The sequence below is a fragment of the Sceloporus occidentalis genome, unplaced genomic scaffold (assembly GCF_023333645.1).
Source record: "Sceloporus occidentalis isolate IW3139 unplaced genomic scaffold, rSceOcc1.0.p SCAF_213, whole genome shotgun sequence".
Lineage (NCBI taxonomy): Eukaryota > Metazoa > Chordata > Lepidosauria > Squamata > Phrynosomatidae > Sceloporus > Sceloporus occidentalis.
Window position 1 is genome coordinate 697,589 of NW_028317193.1, and position 13,939 is coordinate 711,527.

The 13,939-nt window shown below is 41.9% G+C and overlaps 1 protein-coding gene across 1 annotated transcript; it reads right to left on the bottom strand.

Moving 5' to 3' along the window:
• Positions 1-8,267: 8,267 nt before the first annotated feature.
• ITPRIPL2 (ITPRIP like 2) lies at positions 8,268-9,761 on the bottom strand. Its single transcript, XM_089502834.1, has one exon. The coding sequence runs from the start codon at positions 9,759-9,761 to the stop codon at positions 8,268-8,270; it is 1,494 nt and encodes a 497-aa protein (XP_089358960.1).
• Between the last annotated feature and the right edge of the window lie 4,178 nt (positions 9,762-13,939).

Genomic DNA, 13,939 nt, shown 5'->3' on the forward strand with positions numbered 1-13,939 from the left:
CGTTGGGATAGATGATCAAGAGAAAAAAATAATAATAATAATTACAAGCAAGATTAGCATGGTTATCGGCTACTGATTGTGAAACAATATTCTTTTTTACTCTTAAAATGATTGGAAATTATTATCATATTATAGGCAATGGAGGTGATTTAGAATTCAGAATCGACAGGTTAAGGACATGCGCAACCAAACTGTTGGGTTTTTGTGCCGGTAAAAAGAATGCTTTACAGCTTTATACCCTCGCAGCACGCAGTCATGTTAATCTAGAACTACTCCTTAATTTGTTAAATCCCTAAAAAAAATATGCATTTATATATACATACATTTATTTATTTATTTTTCTAAAACAAAAAGGATAACTAAGTGGAATCAACAACATAATAAATAAAGTCACTATCCCCAATGATAAGCTTCAGCTTTCTGTGATCAGTAAAATGTCAAAATAAATGATAGAGATTATCGATAAATGGGACAGGTGTACGGCGTCGAGACATACACAGCGACATCTAGTGGACAGTGTTCTGAATAACACTGCTTATCATCCACACTTTCTATACTCCCCAACCACATCCTTTTCGGTTATATTGCATTATTAATTAAATGGAGTGTCCACTCGCCAGACCTTTTTTTTTCCAAAGGATATGTAGCTTTGCACATTGAAAACACTGGATAACTTAGAAACATAGAATTTGACGGCAGATATAAACCAGTCGGTCCATCTAGTCTGCCTGATTTTCCTGATGAAAAAGGTCAAACATTAATCAGTATGGATAGCCACATGCCCATCACACACATGTTTAAATTCCCTTCACATGGATGCATGTGACAGCCGATCGCGCATGTCTGACATCATCTCTACACATTCTCTACTCTCCGCTGGGTCCCAATCAAAGGAGGCTGAAGAATTCTTTCCGCGGCTTGAAGGATAATGTTATTTAACTAGGCAGCATTAAGTAAATGTTTTAATGTAGAGGAGTATAAAATAACATCTATACCAGTACAGTTTTCCTTGAATGGGGAGAAATAATCCCACAAACCCATGACAGGTATGTAACATTGTTTCGGTTTTTACCATGGAGATCAGATTAGATATCAATTTTGAATTTAAAAAACACAATTTTACAGATTATTAGGTATGCTGAACAATATTGGGCAGGATTTTGGAAAGCAGTAGTAGATCCAGATTAAACTAGTCTGATTTATTTAGTTTTTAGCACTTGAGCAGCACATGGAGGCACAAATTAAACTCTTTATTCCTGCGGAATTCATTGATTAAGTAGTGGTGCTTCATATAATTGCCCAGTTGGCGCAGAAAGCAGCTGCCTTGGCTTGCTCATTCTAAATATCACATTACTGAATGACCACCTTCCCGCGGATTACTATGATCAGGCCCGTCCACCTCCTCTCTGTATATCTCTCTAAATTATGGCTATTACGGATACATACGGTGAAAACCAACTATTTACAAGTCGTTCTTATTTGCCCGTCTTATTCACATGTATAAATTATATTTATTCATTCTGCTACAATGGTCATCCAGTTAATTCCCTATATATAAAAGTCCTTACTTTTTCCTTCCGTTGGCTATTTTTCTTCTCTTGCTGCCGAGTCCTTCAAATTAATGAACATAAATTTCAATTTTACGCCCTTATCAAAGTGCGCTTATCAATTTATTTTTATTAATCACTGCATCAGCGATTGCTGTTGGAGGGAAAATCGCTTAGCAGCCCATGTTGCGTAAACTGTTTTTTCTCATTATTCTTGGATTTTTGTACCCCCCTCCCAGCAGCTGCCTGCTGGAATTGCACAATTTCATGCATTCTGCGCAAGCTTGCCCCCTAGTGGCTGGGTTTAGGATTGCACTTAACTGTGGCTCATTACTTTTCAGCACACAAGCCAGCTAAACAACCTAATTTATGGGACCATGGAGGCTCTTAGCAGCTATGCCGAGTGTTTTTCATGAGAATACTTTGGTGGGTGTTGGAAAGCTGGGGGACTCCAGCTATAAAAAATGAATGTAGTGAAAATATACATGGCTTTTCTGTATATCATTATTTGTATTTATTTCTTTTTGCATACAACCTGATGTAGCAAAGGAACTTCTAAAGCTCAGTGGGCCATTTAGGAAGAATCTGTGTTCTTCCCAGCTGGCCCATGATCCTAAATAGAAAGTCCGTTCATATGCCTTGTTCAAAGCTGAAAAAAGGAAGGTGGTACTTACTTTATTGGAAAACTGTAGCTCCACAGCTGCAGCTTCCCACTACTCTTGTCAGCCCCCATCCAAAACACAGCCAGCGCAAACATAAAGCCAGACAGGTAATGTTACTTGTGAAACTTGTAGACACGGTTAAATAGGTTCATGAGACGTAGAAGCTACAAGTAAAAAGTGCAGCAATGAAATGTGTTTCCTGATTACAGAACACAAAAAATACTTTGCGTATGCAAATATTAAACTCTCGGCACATGGCGAACAAGCTGCGCCAACCAAACAGAAGCCCTGCGGATTGTATTATATCAAACTGTGTAAATTACAGCCTCGTACGAGACTGGGTCCAAACCAGAAGAAATGCCAAGGGTTCTAGTGTCATGCGGAAATAATGATACTCTCGGCGGGAGTTTAATGAATTAATTGCATCTCTGAGCCGTACGATGTCATTAAACATGCCCAAGCAAGCCCAGGGGTATCTTGTGTTCTCGTTAGAAGCACACTCATGAGAAACCCTCTAAGAACGTACCGGCGCATCCAGTTGTTGGCCAAGGTGTCTCTCTGTCCAACCTTCTTTATTTAAAAAAAAAAGCTAATGAAAGCAGTGATCCCCATGCCAGCTTATAAAAAAAAAATGCAAATTCCCTAAAAAAATATATATATATTATTGTCCTGTAATCTTAAACATGCCCTTTTCTCGTTTTCTTCTATATACAGAAAATAAATGTATAGATTTGCCGCCATTGTGTACGTTTAACGCAGAATCACTTCCTTTTTCTTTAAGCCTCGGAAGAGAAAGGCGGAAATGAATAAAAGACTTACTTTTGTTTAAACATGACAAAGAAAAAGAAAATTGTGTACAGAAATAAAACTTAAGTGGCGTTGCTAAGATCATTGTTAGCCAGTGTAAATGTTTGTAATGTTTGTTATAAAGATTTATGATTAACATGGAAAGGGGTCAAATACATTACGCATTTTCTTTTCTAAGAAATCGAAGTCTATTTAACAAAGAGAGAATAGACGGGAGAGTTTTGCCGGACTATGAAAAACTATGCATTTTTAAGGGTCATCATCGACAAGCTGCAACTTGGATGAAGGGCTGAGCTGGCCCTGAATAATGCATTGTTAGATCAATAAGGTGGTTTTTCTTTTTTAAATCTATTGATTTAATTATGCATTATGCAGGGCCAAGTAAGCTCCTTAAAGCAGTCAGGAGAGGCCTGGCACATCCCAGCCCAGAGGGCAGGAACAGCTGAGTAGCCCCTTGCCCCCTAACGTAGTCATTAGCACACACACTCACTATAACACATACACACATTCAAATTTACATACTAGCGCATACATACACACTGACTGTAACACGCATATACACACTAACACACACAAAATCACATAAAGCACACGTACACATATACACTCTCTCCAAAACGCATTTACACTAAATCACACTCGCTCCATCACACCTCACATCTGTACCCTGACTGGAGATCTTCATTATAACTACAGCAGTGTCACACAACATCTCGTTACCCGGCCCCATAGGGTTCCTGCATCCGCTAGTCGGCAGGGCAGGTCTGAAGAACTTTGGACCAGCCCAGGGGCAGCAATCGCATACTAAACCTAAAAAAAAGTAAAAAAAAACTTGCAGATTCCTTTTTCACTGAACCATCTAAGTACTGGGACTCCCTCTCTCCTCTGGCAATGAAGCGGTTGGGGTGGGGAGTTCCACGCAGCTGCGTTTCATGATATCGCAGAAGCTGTGGGAAGCTGCCCTTTGGAACTTGATACCGTTGTCATGTAGTTAGGAGGGCCAAGTTTTTTTCTCCTAGCCAAGAAGCACTGTATTAAAAATGAGCTCGTAAAACGGGGATTCTTTTTTTTACTATTACACAAATCTGCATACTTGGGAACTCTCCGGGTTTGACCCAGAGATTGCCGGGTGAAGCACCGCTTCTCCGGGTCGCGGGGTCTTGACACTTCCCGCTCCCTGCCCATTTTCCCTTTAAATAGGGGTGTTTCCCACTGCCGTCAGCGGGAACGCCCCCAATGTCAGGACATCCCACTGATGTCAGGGGACCTCCCACTGATGTCAGTGGGAACCTCCCACCGACGACACAGGCCAGCCCCCTGACGTCAGTGGGCAGTCCTGGCCGCGTCCCGCAAGGGAAGGCTCCGGGTAGCCAGAGCCCATAAGTTCCCAGGTATGCAAATATGTCTTTATACGCATTTAAATGCTCTATGCTCATTTGAGCAGGGCTGTCATCGCTTTTAGGACTCTCCAAAACCCTGGTTCTTAGACGTAGCAGCGGGCAATGTTAAAAAGGGGGTTTTCCTATAGTATTCATAGTATTTGCCGTATAAGTGTACTGATTTCTCTTGACCTCTACAGTATTTTAAAATAAACAGAAGATACTAGCCAGAAAACTTCATCATGAGGAGTTTATTTTAGGTGTGGAAAGGTACAGACCCTGTTTCATACTCAGAAATGTAACATGCATTTGAAATGAAATATACAAAAACAAGGTTTATATTTAGGAAAAAAAATATACAATGTAAGCAAATCCATTTTAATCTTTGGTCTCATTTCTTTCAATTTAGATGTTCAAGGTCAACATGGTGTTTATAACATGGTCCTCATACTGTATTCCAAAACCACCCTAGCAGCGCATGTTGTGCCCATACGGGTTTTAGGTATAGTGATACCGCGCGGCTATCAGATGTGGCTGTATGCATAATTCCACCTGTGCAAAAGCTGGAACCCCTACATCCTACACCTGGATATCTGTGGATGACCAAAATTATACAAATATGTATTTTTACAAAGATAAATAGCAGAAATATATATTTTTGTTACTTCGTATAAAGTATATATTAGTGATTAAGGAGTGTGAGATAAAACGATAAAAATATGAGGTATTAGAATATGCTTCTGTGTATAATAACAGCAAATGATATAATCCAGTCCTTTTATATTAAGATATGTCTCAATATAGTAATCAATCTACGGTTTGGTCCTGAAACGAGTTAATAATGCTTATTCTACAAATTATATATTTAGCATCAGTACAAACTGCTCAATTATTAAAGCTTGTGTAAGGAACTTTATATATACAGGTATATTTACAATTTCATTTAAAATATAGGTATTTAAAGGGAATCTATCATAAAATAAACCTTTATGTTACAAATTAAATTCTCATTCTGTTTCTAAGCAAATATTCAAAAAAATAATAACAAAATAAAATATCTATATTTATTCATACGTTGGATCTAGTTTTCCATGAGCCAGAATTTGCAAATTTTATTTTGTAAATCAAATTGCATCCAATTAGAAATTTAAGAAAGAATTTTCATTTTTTAATCCTTATCAATGTTTCAGTGTAGAACCATAGTGCCAATTCACTAAAGAGAGAATTTTAAATGAGAGTTCACCTCCCTGACTTCACTATACATCAAGAAGAGGCAACCCCAATGAGCTTCTGCAGTAGAAGAGCTTTGCTGGCCTTGTATCATGTATATGAGAGTTATTCAACCGCTGCGGCTGGCCCTTCATAATGAATAGAGAAATAAGGGAGTTGAATAACAACTCTCATGCAGACGCTACATTTAGTGAATAAGCCCCATATTATCTGAACTTCTATATTATAAGCTCTGTCTTGTGTTTTTACACTCCATAGGACGTAGAAGCATTAAAGAGTTAAAAAAGGTATATCTAAAATTGTAAGGCCCATCAGACAAGGAAAATATACCTAAAATGAGATGTACTCATTAACCCCCTTAACGCTGGACCTGATAACATTCCATATGCTATACATTTTAAAATAATTGCCTCGCTCAAGTTTTGCATAATGTTTCATCAGGCAGCAAGCGCGAGCTCCTGGACCCAGTATGACCAACTGTCCCAATCACAAACCTAATCACAAACCGCCTCCTGCCTGATTTTTTTTCCCATTTTCTAAAAATACTGAAATACGTCTATACATTTAAAACATACATTTTTTTTCCATGATAGATTCCGTTAAATAATGAGGTAATCTTTTACAGTTTTGTACAAGTTGTGTGTTTCCTTTCACAATAAAAAAAAATGTATAATGTAATATCAAATATTAGCTCGGCAACTAGATTTCTATTAAAAATATCCTTTTTATCCAAAATTATAAAAATGTTATGCTTTACGTTGACATCTTTTTTAAAGTGCTTTTTTTATATCAAGTAAAATCCTTTCAGTCTCCTTTATTTTATTCCTTATAATTATATCTTATGTTGCCTTTATTTAACAGCCAAATTGCACAGGATGCTAAAAATATAAAAAAATATATTATTTTAAATAAAGGTTCTAAATAGTCTGTGAAAAATAAAATTTGTACCCTAACAATGTAGAAATAAAAATATTAACTAATTAAAATGGACCGCAACCTAAAATACGGCTTAAAAATAATTACATAATTGTGCTTAGCATTTGTCCTACACAGAATGCAAACGGACTTTTTTTCCATATTCTGTGTTTTAAAAAAATATTTTAACATATAGGAGAAAGCCCATATTTCTACTAGATTAATTTATAATCTATACTATCAAAATATCCTAATAATCAGACAGCATAATTAAATATTGCAGATTTTTTTTTCCGTGCCATACCAATTCATGTAAAGTTATTCTGTAAATTATAAATACTAAAAAAATACTTTTTTTATTTATATAGATACATTTGCTTTGCATTTTGGTCCTAGACTTCCCATGAGGATTAGTCTAATATGCTGGCAATTAGATTTTTTTTTCTTTCTGAAAATGGCACAATTGTGATCAAAGTGGGAAACCGCGGTCGGACAAGCAGTTTGGCCTTGCCAATTTTGAGCTGACCTGACCTAGCACCATTTATAATCATAAACTCCGCTATTACGGAGCCGCGTATCCATCGATGAATTGATCTGCTTAAATAGAGCAGGCGGAGAATGTGCAATTATTTTCCCGTTAGAAGATAAGTGCTTATGGAATAATGCAACAATAAAAGCCTCAATATCATCATTATTATTAGAAAAATAGATCGCACATTACTAGTATGATCGGTTAAATGAACGATGGTTCTTATTGCTAGTTAAAAGAAAACACCATCAGTAGAAATGTGTTTTCTGCATTTATATATATCGACACATCTGTATCTATATATTAAAAGTCCATAGTAGGACTTTTTATAATCATGGCCGATGCGAGGCAGTCCTCTATCGCTTTAACCGGCCAATTGGCAAGATCGGTGATCTCCGTTTTTATTGGCCCATTGAACGGTGGCTCTACAGGAAGCCCGATCGCCCAATAGGCTCCCTGTTATGTGGCAACTGGACCAATCACCCTAGGTCTAGTTGGCCTAGGTCAGAACACGCCACTGCCCCTTTAAGGCACACCTAGTTATTTTAGACCTGATTCACGTTAGCACAATCCCTTCATGCTTTGTGATGGTTTACACTCATTATTGCACACATCGCCAAGATTTAGTGATAATTGGTTCATTACAGATAAACGAGAAACTATGAGCTGAGAACTATGGCCTGTCAGCAGGTTTTAAAGAAGCTGTACAGAAACCCCACAAATATACCAATAACCCTCATGCACATACATGTATCTTTTCATGCATGCGGAAGTCTTATTTATTTTAGGTATTGGTGGTAATTTAGAAAAGGAAGCACATATAGCCCTTGCGTAATATTACATACTAGCTCTTTCGACACAAGTCTCTCTGCTAGAACCACATATAAATATATATATAATAATATATATATTATATGCATGTCCTGTGATAGCTTATGTGTATATATATATATAAATCTATATATAAATATATACACATTAGCTATTGCAGTATATGCATATACTATATCACATACACGAAATGAATTATTATTATTATAGCCACTGCCTGTTTAAATATATATTAACCACATTTCGGGTTGATGGACGCGGCCTTTTGTGAGAACGTAACATTTCTTCTGATCTTCTGAACTTTTTATCCAACAAATTCTTCTAAAACTTTTTAAGCCCCGACCCTGTTCTTTTCTTTGGCTGACGACTATACATGCGCATGTTTGCATGTGGAGGGCTCGCTGACCAGGCTTTTTAAATTGGATCTCATCCTTATAATTCGTGGCATTTGGATCCACATGTTGAACAGCTGGAAACACACTTGGTCCAACAATTCCAACGGGTATCCCTCCAGCAAGTTGACCGGCGGGGCTTCTTTGAACATTTTGGGCAGAGTTATAATATTGGGGGGATTTTTATTTCCCAGGAAAAAATGCATCAGGTTCCGATTCTGCAAACTCTCCTTCAAGAACATAAAGTAATCCAGCATCCGGTCCATGAGCAAGGAGTCGTCCCATTTCTCAATGGGGGCTTTTATCATCAGGTAGAAAAGCGCAGTCTTCAAGTTATAGGATGAAAGCACAGATCTCCACTGAGAGGAGAAGAAACCCTGAAAGGTCTTACTATTTAGATCCCTCAAGGCCTTCATGATTTGGAGGCACTTCAGGTGACATGCGTTGGCGGGGGCCTGGTCCTTAAACCAATTCATAAACTTTTGCTCGTGTTTGGAAAAATTAACGCCCCAATAAGTATCCAGGTTTACGGCATCTGGGTGGACAATGCTGCCCCACGGTTGGGCCGTGAGGAACACAGAGTCGCCCAAGTGAAAGGCTGGGATAAGCCGCACAGACATGGAGATGTGGCAGCAGACGTAGTCCGACCGGGGCAATATCTTAAGGATGAGTTTGTCATCGCACACGCTTAGTGTGATATGGCACCGGTCTTCAAACTGGTACCGAATGACATTGAGACACCTCTGAATCTTCCAGTGGAACCACTTGAGGACTAGCGCAGAAGACAAGCGGTGGCTGTGGCCGCTCTCCGCGCAGAAACAATCACTAAACTGTTTGTAAGTCTTCTCCCACTCGGACTTTTTGGGCGCAGCCACCCGGCACATCATGCTACCCTGCAAGACGGGCACCGGTTCCTTCCCGGCCGAGGCAAAGAGTGGCTCCATCTTGAGGCTTTGTGGCATCTTAAGTGGCACCAAGATGTCAAAACAGTCTGGGCTGTTGATTTTGTGCTGTTCGTAGGCGCTGCCAACCTGCACATAATCCCCTCGGAAGGTGACGCCGGTATCTTGCTGCTTGGCTTTGCCCACTTTGATGAGCCCGGCCACGATCTGGCTGACGTGCGCCTTGCTGTGACCCAGGACGTGCGGAGACAGCTTGATGTGATGTTCATAGAAAGCCTCCAGCAGGTTCCTCCGGAGCTGCTGCGGCTGCTGCTGACAGCTGAGGCTGAGGCTCCCTTTTTGTCGGTGTAAGGAGGAGCCGCAGCACCTGAAGGCAACATAAAGGAGGAGCAGCACCGAGCACAACTTCAGCAGGAGTTGCAAGTGACTGAGTCCGTTCCCCTGGCAGCCTCCTCCATCCTCGGCACTGCCGTCTCTCCTCAGAGTCACGAACAAGCACCAGATGCCCGCGAAGAGGACCGTAACTAGGAGCCAGAAGACTTTGAGATTCACCGAGTACACTGTCATCCTGCATCAGGGGCAGAGGGATCGACCCATGCTCTGCTCAGCCTGCAGGGCAGGAGAAGGTGGGACAGGCTGCGCTCCCTTCCACCCCTCGCTGGCCTCAAAACTTCCACATTGCTGGATGAAGGAGTCCCTTTTCCCGGCTTCTTCTCTGATGACCGTTATTTAGAGAGAAACTTCCTCTTCCGAGGGAGGCTGCGTCATATTTTCTGTGAGCTCAGAGGAAATGCCAGTGTGTGCAGGGCAGAGGAGTACAGCTGGAGCACACTCACGGCAGCTTCATGTGCATTCCAGTTGCATGGAATCCCGGGGGAGGGGGGGGGGGTGAGACGCTGTCCTGGGGTCTCTGGTCCGTCTCACTCACCCTCAGACTCTCTAACTTAGCGATCTCTAGAGAGAGTTCTGAGTCCCGAGCAGACAGTGATATGTATTCCCCAGCCTGCCCCTCCCCCTCCTGTCAGAGATCTGCGCTGTACAGCCTGGAGCCTCAAGGGCTGGTGATCTGTGCTGCACAACCTGGGACCCCCAGGAGCTGGTGATCTGTGCTGTACAGCCTGGGACCCCCAGGAGCTGGTGATCTGTGCTGCACATAATGGGACCCCCAGGAGCTAGTGATCTGTGCTGTACAGCCTGGGACCCCCAGGAGCTAGTGATCTGTGCTGTACAGCCTGGGACCCCCAGGAGCTAGTGATCTGTGCTGTACATAATGGGACCCCCAGGAGCTAGTGATCTGTGCTGCACAGAATGGGACCCCCAGGAGCTGGTGATCTGTGCTGTACAGCCTGGGACCCCCAGGAGCTGGTGATCTGTGCTGTACAGCCTGGGACCCCCAAGGGCTAGTGATCTGTGCTGTACAGCCTGGGACCCCCAAGGGCTAGTGATCTGTGCTGCACAGCCTGGGACCCCCAGGAGCTGGTGATCTGTGCTGTACAGCCTGGGACCCCCAAGGGCTAGTGATCTGTGCTGTACAGCCTGGGACCCCCAAGGGCTAGTGATCTGTGCTGCACAGCCTGGGACCCCCAGAGATTTGTGCAATCCTTGCAACCCCCTAGATTATGTTGCTGTAATAATGTACACATCCCACATGAGGGGTCTGTGATCTGCGCTATGCGGCCCGGGGTCCTCTGTGTGATTATCTCAGCACCAAAAAGACCCTTTCCTGATCTGCCCCTTACACCCGGGCAGCAGTGATCAGGACTGTGATCAGCACAGCTGGGGCCTGGGATGGAAACCAAGCTCCGCTTGCCACGCTGCTCAGTGTGGGAACGGTATATTTAACTGTTCCGTTGCCGTGGCAGCTGTTTAACTCCTCTGACCCCGCACTGCAGTGAACTTCCTGTTCTTTCATTGCAGCGGACGGGGCAGCTCGTCCGGTTCTTCCTGAAAACTGCACGCTGCGCTGTCACTGAATGACCTACCCTGCCCAGAGACTTCACGAGACAATAGGTTCCAACGCACTATGGGACCGGTGCCTCTCCTGACATATATATACGTTACGCATGGAATCTATATGGTTCAAAAGTTCTACTCTTAGAATATTTGTCTTTAAAGCTGTTTCAATTTATGTTTTATGTATATAATGCTCACAATTTACATTCAAAGGGTGGACAAAACTAGACCTGACAAACCTCTATGGCAGGGGCGTCCAACCTGCGGCCCTCCAGCTGCTGCAGGACTACATCTCCCATCCTCTTCAGCCAGCCCCTTAGCTGAAATAGCTTTACGGTAGCGGTGGTCCTGCAGCAGCTGGAGGGCCGCAGGTTGGACGCCCCTGCTCTACGGCTCGCACGCTTACAGTGCCAATATTTCTTGTACCGTCCCTTTAAATTCTGTTCAGCCAACATGTTTACTTAATGGTGTTGCTGATTAACCCCTGCGTCACTCCATGAGCCAGCACTTCACAAAGCCTTCTTGTGTCCTAATCCAGAAAGTTCCATTCTTACTCATATCAGCTAGAGAATAGGGTTCTGCCGGGCGCTTTTAACCTCTTCTCTGCTAAAACACTGCATGCAGTGATAATATGAATAACAGCCGCTCACAAATATGTATATCTCTTGAAAATCATACATTCCATTAATATTTCAGAAGTGGAACATTTTAGGCGGTCGCTGATAGTCAGATTTACTAAAGAAAACTTTACTTCTAAGCCTAGTACACTATACGGACAAAAGTATTGGGACGTCTGACCATTACACCAACAGAGACTTTTATAACACACACGCACATATGTACTATAACACATAGAGAAGGGCGATGGATATGTGTAGGAGTTCTGGGTCAAAGGGAGAAGCCAGCCCCATAATCTCCTAGAACCGCACCGCATTCGAAAGGGGGCACGTAGTGTCTTCTGTCTACCCGGAGCTGAAGCTAGAATAAGGATCTCTTTGGTCTCCGGCTCTCATGGAAAGGCGATGGCCACCTGTTTTACATGAGAGGGAGAAAAAGTGCATACAAAAAAAGGGTGAGGCTATCTCAGGTGAGAAGCGACAGGGCATGAAGAGCCGAACCTTGTAGTGAATCTGCTGTGTGGAATTGCAGGTTATTTGTACCTTTACAGGGAAAGAATGTCCCTCAGCGCCTCCAACCCATACGGTCAAGAACCAAAACTTTCCTGTGCATGAGGGAAATGGTCCAGGAGAACCCTGAGAGATTCTCAATGCGAGGAACTGCATACATGTTAGAGTGATACTCCTGTTCTCCCCAAGTGTCATCCATTCATGTATGCATGTGTGTGCGTGCATGTGTGTGTGTGAGTGCATGTGTGTGTGTGCGTGCGTGTGTGTGTGTGCACGTACAGTTTGGTTCATCTGTCAGATATATAACCGCACACAATCCGGAACATACTGTACAATTCTTAGTAGTGGTATGATTTTGTGGCTCTGTAACTTGCAGGGTGCGTAAAGACAGGGACAGTGAAGCAGGAGCAGGTATGTCTTGACTACCATTTTAATTGACCATGTCTTCTGCACATCTGTTACCATAAATAAATGTATTTATTAATAGTACTTGTAGCGTATCCCTTTTATCAATCTGTCTAATTGTTTTGGAGATAGTTTAAAAGTAAGAAATGTAACCATAAGGAGGCAATCTGTGGCAAAACATGGCATAACTAGCATAATGGATAATTGGCTGTCCTACAGTTCTCTTCTTTCTTCCCAGCTCACCAGTAGAAAGGTCGCCAGAACCTGTAAGGAAACCGTCACTTGTAAACCCCAGCACTCAAGCACATTACATTACCCCTTCTCGGTTACATGTTTAGTGGCTCTGTGATATACATTTTGGATATAGTGTTACAAAACGGCAAATTTATATCCCAATCCGACGCACAGGGTACAGTAACACGTGGTTACCTTCAAGCTTTCAACATTCTTCGCTAGTAACTCTTTATTATTTATTGTTTTATATAGCGCTGTCATATTCTGTAGCGTTGTACAATGGGTAGACAGGACATAACAAGTCGTTTATAACATAGACTTGCAGAACAACAGGTTAGGAGGGCCCTGCTCACAATCTAGAGGGAGTTGGGGTTAATTACACAAGAGGTAAAAGGTTTATCTGTTTATTTGCAAGATGTTTGCTTGTGTTACGCAGACGCGCCTTCCCTGCCCTTCAGCGATAATATACTGTGTGCCGGTTTCATTGTCAAGGGAAAGGCAAGAGAAACTAATTCACAATTGTAAATGTTTTAACGATTCCAAAGACCTTGGCCTGCGTTCCGTATTTAAGTTCATTGCACTTCAGGTCAATTATTTTCTTGTTAAATGATGGAAAATATATATAAGTACTGTTGAATGCACCTTGGGGGGGGGCAGTATTTTTCTCACCTACTTGGCATTCAGTGGGTTAAAAATATGCCTTATGGTAGGATTTCTTGTCCATGTTGAGCAGTATGTATTACCTCTTCGTGTGTTTTTTGCTGTTTGTTTGCCCCTTGAGTTTTTTCACACGTTTTTTAGTATGATTTGTTGTCTTGCTTTGTCCCCTTAGATGTTTTTCTTTTATTTGTCTCTTTGTGGCCCCTCTACTTTCACCCATTCAAACCCCCTTTTTATTCCCCTTACTTCCTTATGTGTTCACTTTGTGTCCTGCACCGACATTAGCATGTACAGTGCTACAGAACATGGCATGTACACGCCAGAATCTGACCCACTGTGTGAGATAAGACACCAGCCTTCATGCAA